At 45.9% G+C, this 25112-nt stretch overlaps 1 protein-coding gene across 8 annotated transcripts in view; it reads right to left on the bottom strand.

Annotated features, from left to right (window-relative positions):
• The window catches only part of ACSF3 (acyl-CoA synthetase family member 3), a 243014-nt gene that overhangs the window by 184207 nt on the left and 33695 nt on the right, over positions 1-25112 (bottom strand). For 6 of the 8 annotated variants that reach the window (XM_038754789.1, XM_038754788.1, XM_038754786.1 and 3 more), the window contains 2 exons: positions 14829-15548; positions 10827-10982 (listed from right to left, as the gene is read on the bottom strand). In XM_038754789.1, coding sequence (XP_038610717.1) covers positions 10827-10982; positions 14829-15521 — 849 coding nt within the window. In that variant the 5' untranslated portion in view covers positions 15522-15548. Of the gene's footprint in view, positions 1-10826; positions 10983-11576; positions 11614-14828; positions 15549-22802; positions 22891-25112 lie in introns of those variants that run through there. The other 2 variants (XM_038754790.1, XM_038754793.1) reach the window with 2 other exon arrangements.

Below are 25112 nucleotides of genomic sequence, written 5' to 3'. Positions count from 1 at the left end.
AAAGGGAGCATGTTTTGGTCTCCCTTTGTAAACTTCTCCAGTGCCTAGACAGTCTCCTGGACGCAACGGTGAATTGCCCTCTCTCAAAACCATGAATGATCAAATACTCAAGGATGAGAAGAGTTATATTCTGATTAGTGGATAACCATCACAGGACTATTCTTACCGTTTTTTATGGTATTTGTTAAGCTCTTACTATGTGCCAGGCACTGCACTGAGCACTGGGGTAGATGCAAGCTAATCAGATTGAACAGTCCCTGTCCCACGTGGGACTTACAGTCTTAATCCCCGTTTTATAGATGAAGTAATCGAGGTACAGAGAAGTCAAGTACCTGCCCAAGGTCACACAGCAGATAGGTGGCAGAGCTGGGATTAAAGCTCAGATCCTCTGACTCCCAAGCCTGTGCTCTACCTGGCAGGCCGCGCTGCTTCTCTACCCATTTAACGCGTCAGGAACTTTCAACGTCACTCCTTCCATATCCCCTGGCAGAAGGGCCTTTCTAATACCCAAATGTGATTCTCCGCCCAAAGCCACATTTGCAGTATAGAATAAAAATGATTCACTCATTCAGCGTATTTACTGAGCGCTTACTGTGTGCAGAGCACTGTACTAAGCGCTTGGGAAGTCCAAGTTGGCAACATCTAGAGACGGTCCCCACCCAACAGCGGGCTCACAGTCTAGAAGGGGGAAACAGACAACAAAACATATTAACAAAAGAAAATAAATGGAATAAATCCGTACAGGTAAAATAAATAGAGTAATAAATCTGTACAAACATATATACATATATACAGGTGCTGTGGGGTGGGGAAGGAGGTAAGGCGGGGGGATGAGGAGGGGGAAGAGGGGGAGAGGAAAGAGGGGGCTCAGTCTGGGAAGGCCTCCTGGAAGAGGTGAGCTCTCAGTAGGGCTTTGAAGGGAGGAAGAGAGCCAGCTTGACAGATGTGCGGAGGGAGGGCATTCCAGGCCAGGGGGAGGACGTGGGCCGGGGGTCGATGGCGGGACGGGCGGAAACGAGGCTCGGTGAGGAGGTTAGCGGCAGAGGAGCGGAGGGTGCGGGCTGGGCTGGAGAAGGAGAGAAGGGAGGTGAGGCAGGAGAGGGCGAGGTGATGGACAGCCTTGAAGCTGAAAGTGAGGAGTTTCTGCCTGATGTGTAGGTTGATTGGTAGCCACTGGAGATTTTTGAGGAGGGGAGTAACATGCCCGGAGCGTTTCTGCATAAAGATGATCCGGGCAGCAGCATGAAGTGTAGATTGAAGTGGGGAGAGACAGGAGGATGGGAGATCAGAGAGGAGGCTGATCTGGTCCCCTATGTCTTACACAGCTGACCTTATCATCCAAAGTGTTCTCCTTAAGCAGTGGTGAGAGGCAGCCAGTTCAGGTGCATGGACAGTGGCACTTCAACGCTCAAAACCTCAACCCAACTATGACATTCATTCATTCATTCATTCATTCAATCGTATTTATTGAGCACTTACTGTGTGCAGAGCACTGTACTAAGCGCTTGGGACATACAAGTTGGTGACATATAGAGACGGTCCCTACCCAACAATGGGCTCACAGTCTAGAAGCGGGAGACAGACAACAAAATGTGTGGACAGGTGTCAAGTCATCAGAATAGATAGAAGTAAAGCTAGATGTACATCATTAATAAAATAAATCGAATAGTAAATATGTACAATTCTAGTAACTCCTCTTCAGGCTAGGATATTCTTTGAAAGAGAATGATAAGAAAGAGGGAGAGTCATTAATGAATTATTAACTGAACGACTAACCAAATACCAATCCAGTCTTCCTAAGATTTTTCTGGGGGGAGGTGAAGGGGTGCATTCATTAAGTGTTCACTTTGTGCCAGACACTGTACTAAGCACTGGGGTGTATATAAGCTAATCAAACTGGACACCATCCTTGTCCCATATGGGACCCACCGTCTTAATCTCCGTTTTACAGGTGTGGTAACTGGAGCACAGAGAAGTTAAGTGACTTGCCCAAAGTCACACAGCAGGCAAGTGGTAGAGGAGGAATTAGAATCCAGGTCCTCTCGTGACCAGGAACGTGCTCTATCCACTAGACCACGCTGCTCTCTGGCTTAGTTTTTCAGGTGGAGCAAGATTTCTACAAGATGAAATGGGAAGATATCAATAAAGATTACGACAACTGGAATTATTTAACCTAAAAAGAAAAAGAGTTTAGGGGATTTTAACTGACACACTAAAAATGATGAAGTGTACTGTAAAAACAAATCAGTTTCCCCCTTTTTATCCTGTTCCATAATTCAAGAACGAGGGAACCCATGATAAAATTAATGGCCAGAAGAATTTAGGCAACATGTACAATTCCCGGCCGCAGGAGGTCACTGAGTAAATTACGGGGATTTTCATTTTTATTTTTATAAAGGGCAGGGTAATTTCATAACCATTAGCGGCAGTCGAAGGTAAACCCGGTTAAGATTGGGGCAATCAATCCTCATATGTCCGGGTGCAGGGTGACTGCTGAGGTCTCCGGAAGGAGCCTTTTTCTCGATCGATATTGCAAAGTCAGAGGTCAGAGTCTTGTTTCTCCTCTCCCGCACTGGGCACTGGCTGGGGCTGGCGGTGAATTATAGGATCTGACAGGTGGACACTGCGATTTGGTGTGAGGGTCCAGCATAAGCGACCGTAACACCATCAGGCTACCGTCGGCATCGGCAGAGCTCATGGGCCGGTGGCCCTCCGCCCAAACACGGAGCCGGGAAATACATTTCGGCAACTTTCGCCAGTGAAAATGAGAAAACAGGCAACAGTGAAATTCCCGGATAGGAAGTGTCGATGAGAAGGCAGAACGGGACGGCAAGGCAGATGGACTCGCCGGCACCTGTGTGATTACAGAAAAGAGTCTTCTCCAACCCAAACAAGTTAAAACATTTTCCAAATTGAACCCTGACGCATAGAGAGGAGGAGATTCTGAAATATTCCTTTCCAAAGAGAAAAGCAACCTCCTATTACGTGCAAGAAAGAGCCAAGAAAACTCCATTTATTGTTGGCTAGATCGAGCTTAAGAGGAGGACCTCAGAATAACTTTTCTGTCCCACTTGACAAGGTTGCCATCCTTCCCATCTCTGAAACCTGTATTACCCGGCATTATCCTTCATTCCTCCCTCTGCTTCCATGGGGAAGCAGCTTGGCTTGGTGGAAAAAGCACGGGCTTGGGAGCCAAAGGACATGGGTTCTAATCCCGGCTCTGCCACTTGTCTGCTGTGTGACTTTGGGCAAGCCACATGGCTCAGGGAAAAGAGCCCGGGCTTTGGAGTCAGAGGTCATGGGTTCAAATCCCAGCTCCGCCAATTGTCAGCTGTGTGACTTTGGGCAACTCACTTCACTTCTCTGGGCCTCAGTTACCTCATCTGTAAAATGGAGATTAAGACTGGGAGCCTCCCGTGGGAAAACCTGATCACCTTGTAACTTCCCCAGTGCTTAGAACAGTGCTTTGCACATAGTAAGTGCTTAATAAATGCCATCATTATTATTATTATTCTCTGTGCCTCAGTTACCTCATCTGTAAAATGGGGATTAAGGCTGTGAGCCCCACGTGGGACAACCTGATCACCTTGTAACTTCCCCAGCGCTTAGAACAGTGCTTTGCATGTAGTAAGCGCTTAATAAATGCCATCATTATTATTATTATTCTCTGTGCCTCAGTTACCTCATCTGTAAAATAGGGATTAAGGCTGTGAGCCCCATGTGGGGCAACCTGATTATCTTGTACCTACCCCAGGGCTTAGAACAGTGCTTGACACATAATAAGCGCTTAACAAATACCATAATCAATCAATCAATCATATTTATTGAGCACTTACTGTGTGCAGAGCACTGTACTGAGCACTTGGGAAGTACAAGTTGGCAACATATAGGGACGGTCCCTACCCAACAGTGGGCTCACAGTCTAGAAGGGGGAGACAGAGAACAAAACCAAACATATTAACAAAATAAAATAAATAGAATAGATATGTACAAGTAAAATAAATAGAGTAATAAATATGTACAAACATATACATAATAATAATAATCCCCCATATTCAGTCAGTTCCCATATCCTGTCGATTTTGCCTCCACATTTCCAGGGCTCGCCTCTCTTTCTCTCCACCCAAACCGCCAACCCACTGTTCCAGGAACTTGTCATGTTCCGTCTTGACTAATGTATCAACTGCTTCAATCAACCAATCAATCAATAGGGTTACTGAACTTTTTTTAGAAATGGTACTCATTAGGCACTTACTAGGTGCCAGGCACTGAACTAAGCATGGGGGTAGTACACGCTCCAGGAGGGGCTCAAAGTCTTAATCTCCATTTTCCAGATGAAGTTACTGAGGGTCAGAGAAGTTAAGCAACTTACTCAAGGTCACACAGTAGACAAGACAGTGGATCTGGCATTAGAACCCAGGTCCTCTGACACCCCTGCCTGTGTTCTTTCCACTAGGCCATGCTGATTCACATATGTACATATTTATTACTCTATTTTACTTGTACCTATTTACTATTCTATTTATTTTATTTTGCTAATATGTTTTGTCTTGTTGCCTGTCTTCCCCTCCTAGACCGTGAGCCTGCTGTTGGGTAGGGACCGTCTCTATATGTTGCCAACTTGGACTTCTCAAGTGCTTAGTACAGTGCTCTGCACACAGTAAGCGCTCAATAAATACGATTGAATGAATGAACTCAGCAAGGCAGCTGCCTTGCTACAAAACCAGGAGTGCCTTCAAAATACAGCCGGTAACCACAATGCCGAGAGACGGCTGGACGAGCTCCAATTCCGGTAACCGTATCCTCTCAGAGAAATACAGCTTATTTGTGCTGTTCTACTCAGATCATTTAAATGATGTCCACAGAGCAGGATAAATCGCCGCGCATGGCTCTCTTCTAAGTGGAAAAAATCCTGGTGGTTAGCTCAACACAGGTTATTCTGAGGGAGATGTGTGGCAGAAACAATTATTTCTTCAAAAGGAAATCAAACTGCGGTGCCTTCATTCTCATGTCTGTTATAACCCCAAACTGGTTATGCTCTGCATGAATCTGATTTTAGTCATTTATCCATCGGTGCTATTTGATGGCCCCTCTGCATTCCAGGCTGAAGCTTTTAAACTCTTGCTACGCTTCAGGCATACTGAGAGAAATGAGTACTTACCCTGGGCCCTAATGACATATCTGCCTGTGAGAAGCTCCACTTTCCATTTTTTATTTTATCCCCACATATCAAGAGACATTACCTTGTAATGGATGCTAAAGACCGAAGGCAGAGTTACAAAGTAAAATCCTATTCCTTTCAAAGCCAAGCTTTGCAAGAAGTTATCAAACGCGGTGCCAACCAACCTCTTCTTCGGGTGGGACATCATATTACCTCTCTCAAGTCATGGATAACCAATATTCATTCATTCAATCATATTTATTGAGTGCTTACTGTGTGCAGAGCACCGTACTAAGCGCTTGGGAAGTACAAGTTGGCAACATATAGAGACAGTCCCTACCCAACAGTGGGCTCACAGTCTAGAAGGGGGAGAGAGAGATGAAAACAAAACAAAACAAAACATATTAACAAAATAAAATAAATAGAATAAATATGTACAAATAAAATAGAGTAATAAATACGTACAAACATATATACATATATACAGGTATTCCCTGTATATGGCATTCCCTGCAAGCAATATGGTACTCCCTGCAAGCAGTACTACCTTTCCTCCAAGCGTTGGTTTTTGAGGGATGACAGATCTCAGAGCTATGTTGCCTCTACAAGAAAAACGTCTCCTTTGAGCATAAGCGACCAACCACCACTGCCTTGAGTTCAGTACTGCGTAGACAACCACAGCATCCTTTTATATAGTCAGTCCCCTTTAACCGTGAATGCAGTTTGTCCCCATTATTCTCAAGTGGGCCCTCTTTTTCCCCCCAATAAAACACGCTGAACACAATCATATATTGAGGTAGAGAGCTTCCAGTATGGATCGAATCTTTTATTTATGCATCCCATTCCCATTAGGGAGTCGGGAATACAAATCCACATGGACGTTAGGTTTGGGAGGCAGCGAGGCCTTGAGGAAAGACTATGGGCCTGGATGGGAGTTGGGAGACCCAGGTTCCAGCTGTGTGACTTCTCCAGGAACTTCCAGAAAGAAGGAATTGCTCTATTCTCTAGACCCTTCTCTGAGGAAGAGCTAATTTACACGGCTGTCTCCACGAGTCCTGTGACATCTACTTGAGTCCGACCAATTATAGGGGAAGAATTGGGCAGGGAGATGAGAGCTGGAAAACTGAGAAAACTCCAGAACCAGGAGAGCAGCCAGCAACACTTCCAAAACAGAAGGTCTCCAAGGTGCAGGGCTGCTTAGCTGAACCCCCAAAGCATCCCATATCCTTTAGAAGAACCTAATTCGAGTAACTGACGACAAAAGCAAACAACCGACCAGCTCATTATCGTGGTGCTTTGGCCCTGGACCCTGGTGTTCATTCATCCATCCGATTGTATTTATTGAGCACTTACTGTGTAAATCAAATCCCGGCTCCTCCAATTGTCAGTTGTGTGACTTTGGGAAAGTCACTTAACTTCTCTGTGCCTGTTACCTCACCCGTAAAATGGGGATTGGGACTGTGAGCCCCCCCACGGGACAACCTGATCACCTTGTGACCTCCCCAGTGCTTAGAACAGTGCTTTACACATAGTAAGCGCTTAATAAATGCCATCATTATCATCACTATTATTATGTGTGTCTATCACCACTACCCCTATCCCAGGAGCCTTCCTCCTTGGCCCCTCTGACTTTTTATTTTTTAACAGTACTTGTTCAACCCTTACTGTGTGCCGGGCACTGTACTAAGCGCTAGGGTAAATAAAATACAGTCAGGTTAGACTCAATCCTTTTCCCATAGGGGCTTAGCTTAGTGGAAAGAGCCCAGGTTTGGGAGTCAGAGGTCATGGGTTCTAATCCCAGCTCTGCCACTTGTCAGCTGTGTGACTTTGGGCAAGTCACTTCACTTCTCTGGGCCTCAGTTGCCTCGTCTGTCAAATGGGGATTGACTGTGAGCCCCGCGTGGGACAACCTGATTACCCTGTATCTCTCCCCAGAGCTTAGAACAGTGCTTGGCACATAGTAAGCGCCCTTCCAGGTACAGCCCCGGCCTGGAGACTTCCTCGGGCCTGAAGTCTAAATGCTCTCCCCCCCAGAATCTTACCATCTTACCAAATGGTGCTGGGGAATGCTGGGGAATATTTAGCAACCAACTTCTTAAGAGTTTAACAAGAACAACGACCGGGAAAGGTTTCTTGGTTCAAGGACCTCAAGCTAAAAAACATATGGGCTGATGAAAAAGAATGCTACTCGTTTTATGGGTGATATAGATTACAACATTCTAGTCCTCAGAAACAAGCCCAGTGTGCTTTTTAGTAAACACATTTTCAGGCCCCTGAAAATTCCTTGTGATATGGAGTTTGATCAGATTTCTCTAATAATAATAATGATGACGTTTATTAAGCGCTTGCTATGGGCAAAGCACTGTTCTAAGCGCTGGGTAGGTTATACGGTGATCAGGTTGTCCCATGGGGGGCTCACAGTTTCAATCCCCGTTTTTACAGATGAGGTAACTGAGGCCCAGAGAAGTTAAGTGACTTGCCCAAAGTCACACAGCTGACAAGTGGCGGAGCCGGGATTTGAACCCATGGCCTCTGACTCCAAAGCCCAGGCTCTTTCCTCTGAGCCACGCTGCTTCTCCCTAGAGGCTGGGGCTAGTGATCGTTTCCCCTCAGGTTTGAGCAATGATCTGCCGTGAAATTTTCCTGGTGGCCACCTTCTCATAAATGAAATAGAGGAGGCCACTAGAGTATTTTGCTTATCAGCTGCACCCGTGAGAATCTGCCGTCTTCTTCCGGGTAGGTTTTGGGCTAGAATTTGATTCTTGGTGAGCTAGCTCTGCATTCCTCCTACCCACCCGCTGCACTGGCTGAGAACCCTCCCACCACAAACCGACACTGAGGGAGGTGGGGACACAGTCAAGGGGGAAGGAAGCCAGCAAGGACCACCAGATACCTCTGTGGATCGATCGCAAATGGCCCCCGGATCACAGTTGGCAAAGGCTAGTCTCGAAGACGGGACCGTTTGGTCATATTTTTCCCTTCGCTTGGTCTGATTAGAATTGGGCAGGCAGGTGGGAGCTGGAAAGTTGAGAAAACTCCAGAGCAGGAGGAGCGCCTGCAACACTTCCAAAATAGAAGGCCTCCAAGGTGCAGGACTGGTTATCTGAACCCTAAAAGCAAGCAGTGTCGTTTAGGAGGGCCTAATCGGAGTAAACGATGACAACAGCAACCGACCAGGGCATCATTGTGATGCTGTGGATTAGAAAGCCGCTCACCTGGACAGAAAGAGCCCTCGGGTTATTAGGCCAATGGACATTGCCTCTAGCTATCTATCGCCCCTCAACCTCAAAATGCCCTGCAGTGATTCCTGTCTCCGAGGAGCACTTTGGCCCCCAGAGCTACCCTCATGCATTAAGTGCTGAATAAAATCCATAATTATTAATTATTGTTATTTAGCAGAATCAGAGAACTGGAAAGGACCTGGAAAGATCATCTGGTACTCCCTCTTGCCCCAGGCAGCTGAAGAGCCAAACCGACCAGGAAAAATGGCTATTAACCCTTTGCTTCAAGCTCTCTCCGGGGACTGCCTGCCTTTTCATCCCCTTGAAAGTCAAGTTCTTCTTAGAGCCAGAGAAAATCTCTCCAGCTTTAATTTAAGGCCATTCCCCCTGGGAGTCCAGGAGTCTGCTGGTCAGGTCACAGAGACCATCTGGCCAGTATTCCTCCCCCAAACCCCTTGCTATTCTCGAAGAGAGGACAAATGTCAACCCCTGGCTTTCCCTTTTCCAAGCTCAACGATCTTAATTCTTTCAGTCTTTCCTCATTTGGAGTCCCTTTTCCATCTATCTTCTCCAGTTTCCCAGGGGAGGAGGAAGAGAAGACTAAACCGAACATGGTAACTGCAAGTTAAGCCTGGATTAAGCAAATATGAGTCGGTAATAAGTTATTAATTTAGTGCAAAGAAATGCCAGCAATCAGTCATCCAACCACCAAGATTCCCTTGATCCAGTTTTGCTTAAAAAGTAAACACATCTGCAGTCAGCTGGAGAGAAAGTTCTTCACCTGCGTCTGGTCCGTACGTCATGGGGCTTAGCTTAGTTCCCAATCCGGTTTCTTTTTCTGTAACCGACTTCCTCCCCGAGGTTCAGTGGGAGAAAAACCTAAAGCAACAAATCCTAATTCCTTCAGAGAAAACCCCAATCGGACCAGGGCTGCTTTTCTGAGAGTTGATTTGGGGAGCAAAGGGCATTTTGCCAACAGCTGGTGAAAATGGGTTAGAACTGAAAGGCGGCTTGCATTAAATTGCACAGGAAAGCCTGATTTACCCTTGCAATCTTTCTTTGTAGTGCCAATCAAACCACTGCACTCCCAGGGGAAGTCCTCTAAAAGGGAAGGGGGGTAGCGGGAGGGGAGGGCAATTTACATCCTTCCGAGACCCAACAAACCGGGATGTACTCGTGGGACCAAGTCGCCCACGGCGGCTGCATCACAAATGGCTTCAGGGCCAATCCTCACCTGCCTGAGTTCAGCTTTCAGGGTCAACATCAAATGTCCTCAATTGCTGTCCATCCTCGCCCTTAGCTGTCAATCCCTGCTGAGCGCTCTGAACAGCCAGTTCGGCCTCAGGTGCCCCACTCCCCTCCCTCCTCCAGAAACCATTCTTCAACGTCAGCTCATTGATTCGCGGATGTCGGGGGAACAGCACCGAGAAACATGAGCGTAGAAGGGACAATCAATCACTGAATGCCACAGGATGTGAAGAAGAGGGCCCCGTTTTGGTGTACCTCTTCTTGGAGGCCAATACTTCCTCTTCCCTCCATTAATTACCCCACTATCACTCGGGCTGAAGCAGCTCGTCTTGGGGATATGCTAAGGAGGCGGCGGCATCAGGATGTCGCTAATCGAAGGCATTAAGGGGAGGGCGCGTTTGGAACGCCGGGGCCGAGGAATACGACAAGTAACCACTCCTGTCACATGGGTCTTGAGAAACAAGGTGCATCGTCCGTCCGTTTCCCTCTCCAGATCCGACCCCCGGGGAAGGCCCAGGAGTAGCCCATCAACCCAAAACCCTACCCTTGTGACTTTTTCCTCCTTGACTAGTTGGGCAACTCACCAAGGGGCAAGACTGGCAGTGCCCAAGCAATCCGCCCGAACCACGTGATCCCTGATGGGCTCGGTCCTTATCAACACGGGGCCATTTCAGTCCAGTCATTCATTCATTCATTCAATCATATTTATTGAGTGCTTACCGTGTGCAAAGTATTAAGCGCTTGGGAGTACAATATAATAATAAACAATCCTGAGGGAAGAGGCCTTCCTTCCTGCTTTCCTCTTCTCCCACTCCCTTCTGCGTCACCATGACCTGCTCCCTTTGTTCTTCCCCCCTCCCAGCCCCACAGCGCTTATTTACATATCTTTATATCAATGTCTGCCTCCCCCACTCTAGACTGCAAGCTCATTGTGGGCAGGGAATGTGTCTGTTTATCGTTGTGTTGTACTGTCCCAAGTGCTCGGTTCAGTGCTCTGTACACAGTAAGCACTCAATAAATAAGACAGAATGAATGTATTAATGTCAGTAAGCTTGTTTATAGGTTTGCTGTCTTGGAACACCCGCTGAAAGGGGTCACGCTTCTCCCCAAGGCCATTCAAGCCAACGTCGAGGAATTCTGAAACACAGGGCTACGAAGTTTCTCAGCCAACCTCCTGCCCTCTCGGCCCGACTTACCTCGTGAGCGTTGAATTCTGGCAGCATGACACACGTCGCTCCCACCCAGAGGGGGCAAAGCAGCTTATTGACTATGCCGTGGACATGGTGGAGAGGAAGTACATGGAGGATCACATCTTCTGTTGTCCAGGCCCATTTGTCAACCAGCCCAGTAACCTGGAAGGCAGGAAAAACAAGGCCTCAGGGCTTTTCAAACGGTGTCTTTACCACCTTCCTCTATGTCAGTGAGGGGCAATGGTTGCACCCTTATCCCTCTGACACCACAGAGCTTTCCGGCTCAAAGGGCGGAGGGCAGAGAAGGAAAATCCGATTACTCAAGTCTCACTCTCTGGTAATCATCATCATCAATCGTATTTATTGAGCGTTTACTATGTGCAGAGAACTGGTAATGCCTGTTCCAGTGAGGAGCCCCATCAGGAGAAGACAGAAGGGGATGGGAAGGCAGTTAGTTTAGCGAGGCACATTTAAGCCCCTCCTAATCATTTAGCTATCTTTCGTTCACTCATTCAATTGTATTTACTGAGCGCTGTGTACAGAGCACTGTACTAAGCGCTTGGGAAGTCCAAATTGGCAACATATAGAGACGGTCCCTACCCAACAATGGGCTCACAGTCTAGAAGGGGGAGACAGACGACAAAACAAAACATGGGAACAGGTGTCAAGTAATCAGAATAAATAGAAATAAAGCTAGATGCACATCATTGACAAAATAAATAGAACAGTAAATAGCTATTGGTTCCCATGGTGCACCTGAAAGGATAATCCTCTTCTTCACCCAGAAGACTGTCCCTGTTCTGATTACGGGACGTATTCTTTTAGAAGAATGTGAGTTCTTTGAAAGTGACACTCTCCTAAAAAGAAAAAAAATAACTCTGAGTGTCCTGAATGAAGGGCACTAAGGACTGCAAGTAGAGCCAATTCTCCAATAACACATGTTTCCCTGGGAGTATTCAAAATGACATTACCGCAGCAATAGGGAACCTTCTTTCTGATAACCTGCATCTATATGGATAGAACAAAGTGCAGTGTCAGAAGAGATGGCTGGGAGCCGCAATGGTTAAGGAAATGGTTAAGGGAGTTTTTCTTAGACAGAGGTCTTTAATAATAACAATAATGATGGTATTTGTTAAGCGCTTACTATGTGCGAAGTACTGTTCTAAGCACTGGGGGGGATTCAAGGTGATCAGGTTGTCCCACGTGGGGCTCACGGTCTTCACCCTCCTTTTACAGATGAGGTAACTGAGGCACAGAGTAGTGAAGTGACTTCCCCAAAGTCAGCAGCTGACAAGTGGTGGAGCCAGGATTAGAACTCATTCAGTCGTATTTATTGAGCGCTTACCGTTTGCAGAGCACTGGACTAAGCGCTTGGAAAGCACAATTTGGCAACAAATAGAGAAGATCCCTACCCGACAACGGCTCACAGTTTAGGTTGGGGTTCGGCGGGGGGGGGGTGGGGGGCGGAGGGGGTGCATCCAGGAAATGTTGAGTTGGAAAAATGTAAGATTTTAATGATCATTATGAATCAATGATTTTTAGATTCAAATTTAGATTTTCTTAAAGCCTTGAGTTCTACTGCTCGATAAGTACCGCCGTTGGATTGAGAACAGATTCCAAATCCAAAGGTACACATAGTAACCGCTCAATAAATATGACTGATTGATTGATTTCTCCTATTAATAAGTAAATAAAGATAGCATTTATTAAGCGCTTACTATGTGCAAAGCACTGTTCTAAGTGCTGGGGAGGTTACAAGCTGATCAGGTTGTCACACGGGGGGACTCACAGTCTTCGTCCCCATTTTACAGATGAGGGAACTGAGGCACAGAGAAGTGAAGTGACTTACCCAAAGTCACACAGCTGACAAGTGGCGGAGCCGGGATTTGAACCCATGACCTCCGACTCCAAAGCCCAGGCTCTTTCCACTGAGCCACGCTGCTTCTCCATGCTGCTTCTCATGCTTCTTCTCATGCCTGTTCAAAACCTACCAGCCTCAAGTTGCCCTAGATAATCCCTTCTTCTGCTGATACAAGATTTGGTGAACTCCTTGTTCACCCTACTGACACGACTTTGTACACTTTGTAGTCTGCGTCTTTCCAGACTGAAGGGTTGAAACTTTTTAATGGCATTTTTTAAGTGCTTACTATGTGCCAGCACTTACTAAGCGCTGGGACAGATCCAAGATAACCAGGTTGGACTCAGTCCCTGTCCCACATAGGGCTCACGGCCTTAATTCCCATTTTACAGATGAGGTAACTGAGGCACAGAGAAGTTAAGTGAGTTGCCCAAGGTCGAGCCGCACACAAATAGCAGAGCCGGAATTAGAACCCAGGTGTCTCTGACTCAGAGGCCTGTGTTTTATCCACTAGACAACACTGCTTCTCAGTATAATCTATGCTCTTAAAAACCTTCTGCATTCCCCCGATCATCTTGGCTGTTCTCTTCTGTACCTTCTCCAGTTCTTTTATCTTTCCTCAGATGTGGTGGCCAGAATTACACACAGCATTCGAGGTGACGGTGCCCCATGGTTTTATACGTGGCCAAAGTCTGCCTTCTGTCTTGCTTGCTATTTCCTTTCAGAAGACACTGAGCAGCAAGCATCATCTCTACATCCACAGGTTTTCATGTCCTCAGAAAAAAATGCTTCAAAATAACGTAATCGTAAAGTCAATCCATCAATCAATGGTATTTATTGAGCGCTTACTATAGTACATTGCCTGGCACATAATAAGCACTTAAATATCATTATTGTTATGATGACAATGTGCAGAGCACTGGGAGAATACAACAGAATTAACAGACACTTTCCCTGCCAATAATGAGCTTACAGTCTAGAAGGAGAGACAGACATTGATATGAATAAGTAATTTATATTGAATAATTTAAAGACATGCACATAGAGAAGCAGCGTGGCTCAGTGGAAAGAGCACGGGCTTTGGAGTCCGAGGTCAGGGGTTCAAATCCCGGCTCTGACAATTGTCAGCTGTGTGACTTTGGGCAAGTTACTTCACTTCTCTGGGCCTCAGTTCCCTCATCTGTAAAATGAGGATGGAGACTGTGAGCCCCCCGTGGGACAACCTGATCACCTTGTAACCTCCCCAGTGCTTAGAACGGTGCTTTGCACACAGTAAGCGCTTATTAAATGCTATCATTATTATCATTATTATAAGGGCTGTGGGGTTATGGGTGGGGCAAATATCAAATGTCCAAAGGTCACAGATCGAAGTGCATAAAGTAAAGTCTGTTTGCCTACACGCAGGGGTATATTTTGATGCAGTTATTCTACTACATAAATAAAGCAAATTTCTGGAATTTAAAAAAAATCATCATTTCCTTTAATGATTTGATCTTATATGACCCAAGAACAATGAGACTCCTTAAGTAAATCTTTACACCCAGCTGATGACTGGCTAGTTTGGGGGATATTTTGCCACCTGAACGAGAGAGTTGGGTGTTTTTTAATTTTGTAATTTAACTATTGCAAAGGCAAGCAAGAGTGTGGGCAGGGAACATGTCTGCCAACCCTACTGACCTCTCCTAAGCACCTAGTAGGACACACGGTAGGCAATCAATAAATACAACTGATTGACTGAAAGCAAATGAATAGTAATAGTAAATTGCTCTTCCCCACCAGGATATTGCTTCCAGGATGACTCATTTTCAAGCCAGGGAGGCCGAGGACGATTAATAAATGGTCCCACGCTAGACTAGAATGCCTGGTTTAGTGGAAAGCACACAGGCTTGGGACTCAGAGGTCGTGGATTCTAATAACGGCTCCGCTACTTGTCAGCTGTGTGATTTGGGGCAAGTCACTTAGCTTTTCTGTGCCTCAGTTACCTCATCTGTAAAATGGGGATCAAGACTGTGAGCCCCACGTGGGACAACCTAATAACCTTGTATCTATGCCAGCGCTTGGCACATAGTAAGCGCTGAGCAGATACCAACATTTTTATTATTATTTTACAGCGGGACGGCTATTGTGGCCCTGCATCCAAACCCGCTCACCACGGCTTCGATGTTCCGGTGCGTACTAAGTACTCCCTTTGGTCTTCCTGTAGTCCCACTTGTATAGACGATCATGGCACCTCTGTCCTTCCACTCTCTCTCTGGACAGAGTTCTGCTGCCTGCTCATCTCTCCCACTGTCAAAGACAGCGGGCGTCAGTGGCAGGAGCCGAACCCCTACTTTCTTGACGACGGGGGTTAGGGGATCCACGTACTCTTCTCCTGCAATGACCAACGAGCTCTGGGAGTCTCGGATGAAGTACTCCAGCTCGGAAGCTAGGTGCTTCCTATAAAGAGGCACGGCAATGCCTCCGCTCATCCAGGAGGCCCACTGGGCCACGACGTAAGAAACGTCATTGGAGCACAGGAAAGAGATCCGTTCTTCTTTAACATCTCCATCGGGACAGTCGCGCAATCTACAGATATGTTGGGACAAGCGGAGGCTCTTGGAGTAGAGGTCTTTGTAGGAGTACTGTCCATGCTGGTCAGCAATGGCAATTTTGTCCCCAAAGGCCAAAGCTCTGGTGAAAACTGGGGTGACCTTGTCGCTCCAAACCGTCCTGCCTGTGTGAAGGAGTCGGCCGACACGGTAGACCCTCCTCAGCGCAGAGGAACTCCGCCGACAACAGGAGGGAGCAGCAGCCACACGCTGGAATGGCCAGCTGACCCGTAAAAACATCTGCATGGCAAGCATTCTTTTAGTACTTGGCTACTTACAAAGCTGCAAAAAAAAAAAAAAATAGAAATTTAAAAAATTAATGTTATTACTAAGCAGCAGACTGACTATATAGACAACCATATATGTCTCCCCTCAAATAAGATGGCAAATTAAGTCAGATTCACATTATAATTATAATAATGGCATTTACTGAGCACTTACTATGTGCAAAGCACTGTTCTAAGCACTGGGAAGGTTACCAGGTGATCAGGTTGTCCCTCGAGGGGCTCACAGTCTTAATCCCCATTTTACAAATTAGGTAACTGAGGCAGAGAAGTTAAGTGATTTGCCCAAAGTCACACAGCTGACAATTGGCGGAGCCAGGGTTTGCACCCATGACTTTATATTTCCAAATCAACCAAAATTTACTATTGCAGGATGGAAAAGTGCAATACTGCCCTGGAAAGCTTCACCATGCAGCAGGTTTAAATATTTAAACCACCAAGACTTTGACTCAGCCCAACTGACTTTTATCTCAGAGCTGACAGTGTTCCTGCCCAAGCGCTTAGTACAGTGCTCTGCACACAGTAAGCACTCAATAAATAAGACCAATTGACCGACGGTGGCAAGGAGTTTCAATCAGCCTAGTAATAATAACTGCAGTATCTGTTAGGTGTTTTTTTTGTGTGAAGACCGCACTAAGTGATGGGATAGATATGAGATAACTAGATCTTCTAGACTGTGAGCCCACTGTTGGGTAGGGACCGTCTCTATACGTCGCCAACTTGTACTTCTGAAGCGCTTAGTACAGTGCTCTGCACACAGAAAGCGCTCAGTAAATACGATTGAATGAATGAATGAATGAATCTGTCCCACATCAGGCTCACAGTCTAAGGGGAGGTGGGTCAAAAAGGAATTTCGGATACAATAAACATTTTCTCCTAAGGTAAAGTGAAATTACAGTTAACTACAAATGCTTCCTGACATTAATAGAAAACACTTAATTTTAGGAATTAGAAAACAGTCAAGGTTAGAAATCTTAAAAAAAATGCACGTACATACCCTGAAATGCAGGGGAGGGAGGCAAAAATGGGCAGATTAGGAGAAGAGGAGGGAAAAAATGAATACAGGTAAATTCAAAATAACTAAAAGAAATCTCTTCCTAGCAAAGTGAGTTATTAGCTAACCTTGTAGGGGAAACTGAAAAAAGGCCTCAACTAGTCTAGGCCTCGGAGAGGACAATACTGTAGCATCCATGCTTCATTCCTGCCATACCTTTCCAATTAACGAGAAGGAAGACGGGTTTACTTATGTCAAAATGCCGTATACTACAAAGCTCTGCCCTTTTCTGTATTGAATATAAGTTCATGTCTGTGCCTTTTTGAAAATGTTTAAATGTATAAAAGCCCAAAATAAAACAATCGCCACAGGATGCCAGATTTCTTTTTTTAGGAAGTAGATGAGAAATTCCTGTGAAAGCTCCTCAATGACTGGGATTCAATCTTCTTCATGCTCAGTTAACCTTCCTTCCAAGGTGCTTTGTATTTGGGATTGCTCCGAAAATAGTGATTATAATGATGATCCTTGTCTTTAAATGAAAAATAAGAATGTGCTTGAAGAAGCCAGGAGGCCTTCCCAGACTGAGCCCCCTCCTTCCTCTCCCCCTCCTCCCCCTCCCCACAGCACCTGTGTATATGTATATATGTTTGTACAGATTTATTACTCTATTTATTTTACTTGTACATATTTATTCTATTTATTTTATTTTGTTAATATGTTTTGTTTTGTTGTCTGTCTCCCCCTTCTAGACTGTGAGCCCACGGTTGGGTAGGGACCGTCTCTATATGTTGCCAACTTGGACTTCCCAAGCGCTTAGTGCAGTGCTCTGCACACAGTAAGCGCTCAATAAATACGACTGAATGAATGAATGAATAAACCACCCAGCAGGTGTTCGCCGCAAGAATGGATGACTAGGTGGGAAATAGCTTTGACAGACTTTCATCTAAAAACCTCTTGAGAATTAGCTTCCCGGCTCCCTCCAGACTGTGCCGGGAAGCGGCATGGCCCAGGGGAAAGCCTGAGAGTCCGGGAATCTGGGTTCTAACCCCAGGTCTGCCACTTGTCTACTGTGTGCCCTTAGGTAACTCACTTAACTTCTCTGTGCCTCAGTTCCCTCATCTATAAAATACCCATTTTCCCTGTAAGATGGTGAGCCCAAAGTGGGACAGGGACTGTGCCCAACCTGATTATCTTGTATCTTTCCCAGCGTTTAGCACACTGTACTACAATACCACTACTATCATCATCTAGACTGTGAGCCCATTGTCGGGTAGGAACCCTCTCTATATGTTGCCAACTCGTACTTCCCAAGCGCTTAGTACAGTGCTCTACACACAGTAGGCGCTCAATAAATACAACTGAATGAATGAATGAATCATCAACTGGAGAGAAGAGTGATCTGGGAATATCACAGCGAGAGATGCTAGCTATTCTTCACTGAAGTTTTTCTTATTAGCCAGAGGAGTGTGATTTGTGCGTATTCCACTGGACACTGGATTCTGCAGGAGGACAATCTGTGCTGCTGTGAAAGCTGCGCTCCAGCACTTAGAACAGTGCTTTGCACATAGTAAGCACTTAACAAATACCATCATTATCATTATTATTATTGAAGGCAATTAAGCGGATGGATTTGATTCTTCCTGAAGCACAGAATTCCAGAAAAAAAAAATGAGAAAGGGCTTTCCCTACTTACAAATGAATTGGTAACAGTTTATAATTAAAATGTAGCTCTGGAATCCCAAACCAACCGCTCTCCCAAAAGAAGCAGCAAATATACTGGTACCCCCAACTTTTATTCCCTCTCCATTTCTCCCATCCTTCCCAGTGTTCTCCAAGGTCAAGGTGTTTCCTGCTTTCAGTTCTTACTGCCACGTCGGCTCACCCAGAAGTGAAGCGGCTAATATCTGTGCACTCGCCACTTGTGGGCCCAATCTTGGAGTGACCAGAAGGCAGCTAGATTCCCTCAGCTTCATTTCCAGCTTCCCCGAGATCTTCTCTACATGCCGCAAAACATGAATTGAGCCTCTCAGAAGGTCTGTGGGGATCCTAAGTTCTTGCCCTCTCCTATTCCAGTTCAGCCTTTCTAGTTTTCTGTGTGACTGGGCCCATTTGACTTCACTCACCACTCTGGTGCACTTTCACTCTGACTTTGGTCTCTTCTTGGCTTCTTTCTCTCCACTCTTTCTTTCTCAGTTTTCTCATTGTATCCCCCAACCTGCCCACCGAGGCTGGCCCCATCGCTAGCCTTTCTCCCTGGGAACAAGCCTGTTTTCTCACATGGCTGGGCCTCTTGGTTGTGTCTTGCTTCCTTGGCACAGACCTTTGGCTATGCCTGTTGCGTATCATTGCTTTATCAGCTCAAATCCCCGTGTCTCGCGGGCTCCCTTTTTCTAACTGATGTATTTCAACCAACTGGATTTCGGTTCATTCAGCCAAATCATTTCCTGGAAGATGATGGCATTTTTATTAAGCGCTTACTGTGTGCAAAGCACTGTTCTAAGCGCTGGGGAGGATACAAGGTAATCAAGGTTGTCCCACTTGGGGCTTACAGTCTTAATCCCCATTTTACAGATGAGGAAACTGGGGCACAGAGGAGATAAGTGACTTGCCCAAAGTCACACAGCTGACAATTGGCAGAGCTGGGATTTGAACCCATGACCTCTGACTCCAAAGCCCTCACTCTTTCCACTGAGCCACCAGGGAGACTCTACCCGTACCAGACACAGTTCCTAGTGGCAACCTAAAGTGCAATAAAATGTTGGCTCATCAGTACAATTTGCGCTAATAAAGTTTCTGGTTCAAAAATGGGTCTGAAAATGGTGTGCATAATTTGTGGTCCAGGAAAAGTCCCATTTTCTAAGAAAACCACTTGTGTGGGCTTTAGGAAATAGAAAAGAAGAAATGTGATAAACACATAGGGCGAGCTAGTGGAAAGAAACAAAATTGTGAAAACCAAACTGTGTTTTCCTTTCTCACTTCTAGTAAATTCTTCCGTATTTGCTTTACAGTCTTAAAAAAAAAAAAAACGGAAAACAAATTGGGCTGCAAAAATTAAAACCGACTCTTATCTAAGTTATGGCCTTAAGGCCAGATTCTTGCTGATGAGAGAAGAAGAGAGATGTGAAGAGGGGTGTTAATTGGAAGTGACGGCATTTACTCAAGTCACTGAGGAGCAGCGTGGCACACTTGGAAGGCCTGCACTGTGGAGCTAAATACTCTCCCATGATTTGGTTTTCCCCGCAAGGCACAAAGTGTTAGCTGCAATGTCGCAACAGCGGAGTCCAAAAATTACATTGTCCTCCCTTCGCCACCACATCAATTCCGATTAACCAGAACAATGGGTTTTCGCTCCAACTGGTCCGGAAAACTCAGAGGACTTTAACAGGCCCCGTCAGGGCCGCCGTGGCTGCGTAGTTCGCTGGTTTGAAGTCAAGGTCGACGTGCTTTTCTATTACTTAACCCCGTTATTTAGGGGCTGGGCTGCAGCTGAGCTACCCAAAGCCCAGGAATGAACCGGAACCAAGGAGCTTTCCGGGACGGTCTGTGGAGAGCGGGAGTTCAGATTCCCAGAGAGCGGAATCGGGACGGCGGCGTGGAATGGATTCTGCCAAATTCGACTGTTCTATCATTCATTCAATCGTATTTATTGAGCGCTTACGGTGTGCAGAGCACTTGGGAAGTCCAAATTGGCAACATATAGAGACGGTCCCTACCCAACAGCGGGCCCAACAGTCTAGAAGTCTAACAGTGGGGAGGTGTTTGTGGGTCAAACCTGTAAGGAGAAAAGGGATTCAGTTTTCAGAAAACCAGTCAGGGGAAGTAATAATAATGACATTATTAAGTGCTTACTATGTGCAAAGCACTGTTCCAAGCACTGGGGAGGTTACAAGGCAATCAGGTTGCCCCACAGGGGGCTCACAGTCAATCCCCATTTTACAGATGAGGGAACTGAGGCACAGAGAAGTTAAGTGACTTGCCCAAAGTCACACAGCTGACAAGTGGCGGAGCCGGGATTCAAACCCATGACCTCTGACTCCAAAGCCCGGGCTCTTTCCACTGAGCTACGGCATAGTAATAATAATGACATTTATTAAGTGCTTACTATGTGCAAAGCACTGTTCCAAGCACTGGGGAGGTTACAAGGCAATCAGGTTGCCCCACAGGGGGCTCACAGTCAATCCCCATTTTACAGATGAGGGAACTGAGGCACAGAGAAGTTAAGTGACTTGCCCAAAGTCACACAGCTGACAAGTGGCGGAGCCGGGATTCAAACCCATGACCTCTGACTCCAAAGCCCGGGCTCTTTCCACTGAGCTACGTATGGGCCTGAGAGTCATGGGTTCTAATCCTGACTCTTCCACTTGTCGGCTGTGTGACCTTGGGCAAGTCATTTCACTTCTCTGTGCCTCAGTTACCTCATCTGTAAAATGGGGATCAAGAGGTGTAGGACAAGGGACTATGTCCAACCCAATTTGCTTGTATCCACCCCTGTGCTTGGTAGTCCCTGGCACATGGTAAGTGCTTGACAAATACCATTATTAATTATTATTATTATTAGTGTCTGGTACAAGCCTCGGCCCACAGTAGGTGCTCAATAAATACCACTGATTGACCTAGTATTCACAGAGTGAGGAGGCTTGGGATTTTCATTTGAACCTAAGAGGAAAAGGAAATTCAACTTTCCTAAACCATGATGGCTACAAGTAAAAGATCCTAAAATGGCAAAGGAGAATTGACAGAGATGGAGTTCATACTATCTACAGGGCTCAAAAAAGGCTTACTTGTTGGTTTAGTCATCAAACAAAATGATCCTTGATCAGATGCTCACCGCTTTTTGCCCGAGTTTGACTTGTTTAATTGCTTGAGGGTACCCCTCAATTCCTCTCTGCCTAGTTTTCCATGGGATTACATGGGCAGCCAGCTTGTCAACCTAGATGTTTCAATCATCACTGCCAAGTAGACAAGTGTATTTGCTGGACACTTGGATATAATAATAATAATAGTAATAATAATGGCATTTATTAAGCGCTTACTATGTGCAAAGCACTGTTCTAAGCACTGGGGAGGTTACAAGGTGATCAGGCTGTCCCACGAGGGGCTCACGGTCTTAATCCCCATTTTACAGATGAGGGAACTGAGGCCCAGAGAAGTGAAGTGACTTGCCTAAAGTCACACAGCTGACAGTTGGCGGGGCCGGGATTTGAACCCATGACCTCTGACTCCAAAGCCCGGGCTCTTTCCACTGAGCCACGCTGCTTCTCTAGAAGCCAACCTAAACAAGAGAAGCAGCATGGTGCAGTGGATAGAATATGGGCCTGGGTCTCAGAAGGTCACGGGTTCAAATCCCAGCTCCTCCACTTGTCTGCTGTGAGACCTTGGGCAAGTCACTTAACTTCCCTGGGCCTCAATCACCTCATCTGTAAAATGGGGATTAAGACTGTGAGCCCCACGTGGGACAGGGACTGTGTCCAACCTAATTAGCTTGGCTCTATCCTATCCCAGCACTCAGAACAGTGCTTGACACATAGTAAGCGCTTAACAAAATACCATCATTATTATTTCAGTGGTCTGCATCTATTCAGATTACACTTGGGGGAAAATTAATTGCTCTGGGAGTTAGGAAAAGGAAGATTTTTATTATGGTTATGGTTAAGGAGCCGCTCATCACACACCTCAGGACTCGTTCCCAAATGGTCTGTTCCTCACTTGGGCAGCTAAGCAGTTTCCAGGTCTCAGTTTCTCCTCCCAGTAGCCCTGACTTGCTGAGATTCATTCATTCAGTCGTATTTATTGATCACTTTCTCTGTGCAGAGCACTGTACTAAACGCTTGGGAAGTACAAGTTGGCAACATATAGAGACAGTCCCTACCCAATAACTGGCTCGCAATCTAGAAGGGGAAGACAGACAACAAAACAGGTACACAATCAATCAATCAATCGTATTTATTGAGCGCTGTGTGCAGAGCACTGTACTAAGCGCTTGGGAAGTCCAAGTTGGCAACATACAGAGACGGTCCCTACCCAACAGTGGGCTCACAGTCTAGAAGGGAGAGACGGAGAATAAAACATATTAACAAAATATAATAAATAGAATAGATATGTACAAGTAAAATAAACAGACATTCAGTCTACACAAGCAGGCACGTCCGAAGGTCGTGGCTCTGAAAAGGATCTGCACGTGATAGAAAATCCTTCTAGGGCCAGCTGGAGACAAAAATCGGTTTCCAATCGGTTCACACAAAACATACAGAAAATCACCTGAAGTGCTGCCGTATGAATTCCGTCGTGCCTACCTCTGGAGACACTGGTTCAAATCCAGACTCACTGGAGCAGATGACACTAGTTTGGTGGGCTCCGCACGGACCACCTGAATATCCCCACACCTCAGGAGCTAAATTCTAAACCCGCACACTAGGCAGAAACGTGGATCCAAATCTAAGCAACGCTCAACTTGAATAATCGCAAGCATTATTTTCTAAAGATTAATTTGAATTTTGTGCCTCTTCTACTCCCGGGCCAATTCATTACTTATCTCCCGTCAATCCTTCCGCCATACGCAATGTTCCCCTAAAGAACTGAAGGAAAAGGCAGTCTTGTTGAAAGAGAGTTCTTGAATAATAATAATAATAATGGCATTTGTTAAGCGCTTACTATGTGCCAAACACTGTTCTAAGTGCTGGACTGTTAAGCTGATGATGGCATTTATAATAATAATACTAATAATGGCATTTGTTAATGGTTACTAGGTGCCAAGCACTGTTGTAAGCGCTGGGTCCCCCTCCTTCCCCCGGGGGGGGACACTCACAGTATTTGACGACGGCGATGTTGACGGGGGCTGCGCAGGTGAGCAGGGGAGTGGGAAACAGCATGACTGGTGGAAAGAGCACGGGCCTGGGAATCAAAGGACCTGAGTTCTAATTCCAGCCTAACCATTTATCTGCTGTGTGACCTTGGGCAAGTCACTTAACTGCCCTGTGCCTCCGTAACCTCACCTGTAAAATGGGGATTAAATCCTCCTCCCTCTAATACAGACTTAGACTATGAACCCCAAGTGGGTCAGGGAGCTTTGTCCAGCCCGATGTCCTTGTATCTAGCAAGCACTTAGTTCAGTGCCAGGCACCTAGTAAGCGCTTAGCAAGAGCCATAAAAAGACGTAGTAGTGGTATTTATTGAGTGCCACTTCAGCACGGCCCACCGTACTGAGGGTCAGGATGGCGATTATCACTGAGCAACGCTTACTGGGTACTTTCATGTCACATTTTACAGTACTGCACTTCAACATGTATATGCTCAGAGAAGCAGTAGTTCACAATCCTTGGGACTTGCGGGTCGGGTGGGGGTAAGTTGTCCATTCCACTGGATGGATAACGCTCATCAAAATTATTTTCTCGATTTTTCTCTTTTCAACGCGATAAAGAATCCTTCTCCTGTCCTAATTAGCATTTAATATTTGAGCGCCAATAAATGGCACTAAATATTAGCAGGCAGTTATTAAATCCCTTTCAATTATGCAACTTAAATAGTCAGAAGTAATTGTTGAAGAGCACTAAATGCCTTTTAGAGACATCCCCGCACGGTAACCAATTTCCCGGGTAAGTTTCAACCCTGATCCAGGATCCATTGGTACATAATAATAATAATAATAATAATAATGGCATTTGTTAAGCACTTACTATGTGCAAAGCACTGTTCTAAGCGCTGGGGGGGATACAAGGTGATCAGGTTGTCCCACGTGGGGCTCACGGCCTTAATCTTCTAGACTGTGAGCCCACTGTTGGATAGGGACTGTTTCTATATGTTGCCAACTTGTACTTCCCAAGTGCTTAGTACAGTGCTCTGCACATACTAAGCGCTCAATAAACATGATTGATTGATTAATCCCCATTTTACAGATGAGGTAACAGAGGCTCAGTGAAGTTAAGTGACTTGCCCAAGGTCACACAGCAGACATATGGCGGAGCCGGGATTAGAACTGATGATCTCCGACTCGCAAGCCCGTGCTTTTTCCAATGAGCCATACTGGTAATAATAATAATAATAATGATGGCATTTATTAAGCGCTTACTATGTGCAAAGCACTGTTCTAAGCGCTGGGGAGGTTACAAGGTGATCAGGTTGTCCCATGGAGGGCTCACAGTCTTCATCCCCATTTTACAGATGAGGTCACTGAGTCCCAGAGAAGTGAAGTGACTTGCCCAAAGTCACACAGCTGACAATTGGCGGAGCCAGGATTTGAACCCATGACTTCTGACTCCAAAGCCCGAGCTCTTTCCAGTGAGCATCTCGATGGTAGTCAGGATGGGTTGGGTGGGACCCGCTGCCCATTGATGACCCCACCAAACTGACCCAGGGTAGCCCATAGCTTCAAAGTGGAGCTTAGTGTGGCTTTTGGCTAACACTGGCCGTGATATAGGGCCACCCATTTTATTTATTTGCATTGACATCTGTCTCCCCGGCTCTAGATTGTGAGCTTATGCGGGCGGGGAATGTCACTGTTTATTGTATATTTATTTGTATGTTTATTGTATAGTGCAGTGCGCTGTTTATTGTACTGTTTATCTACAGTAC

This window comes from Tachyglossus aculeatus, chromosome 11, assembly GCF_015852505.1.
Source record: "Tachyglossus aculeatus isolate mTacAcu1 chromosome 11, mTacAcu1.pri, whole genome shotgun sequence".
Lineage (NCBI taxonomy): Eukaryota > Metazoa > Chordata > Mammalia > Monotremata > Tachyglossidae > Tachyglossus > Tachyglossus aculeatus.
This window is presented reverse-complemented; position numbering and strand designations above follow the sequence as displayed.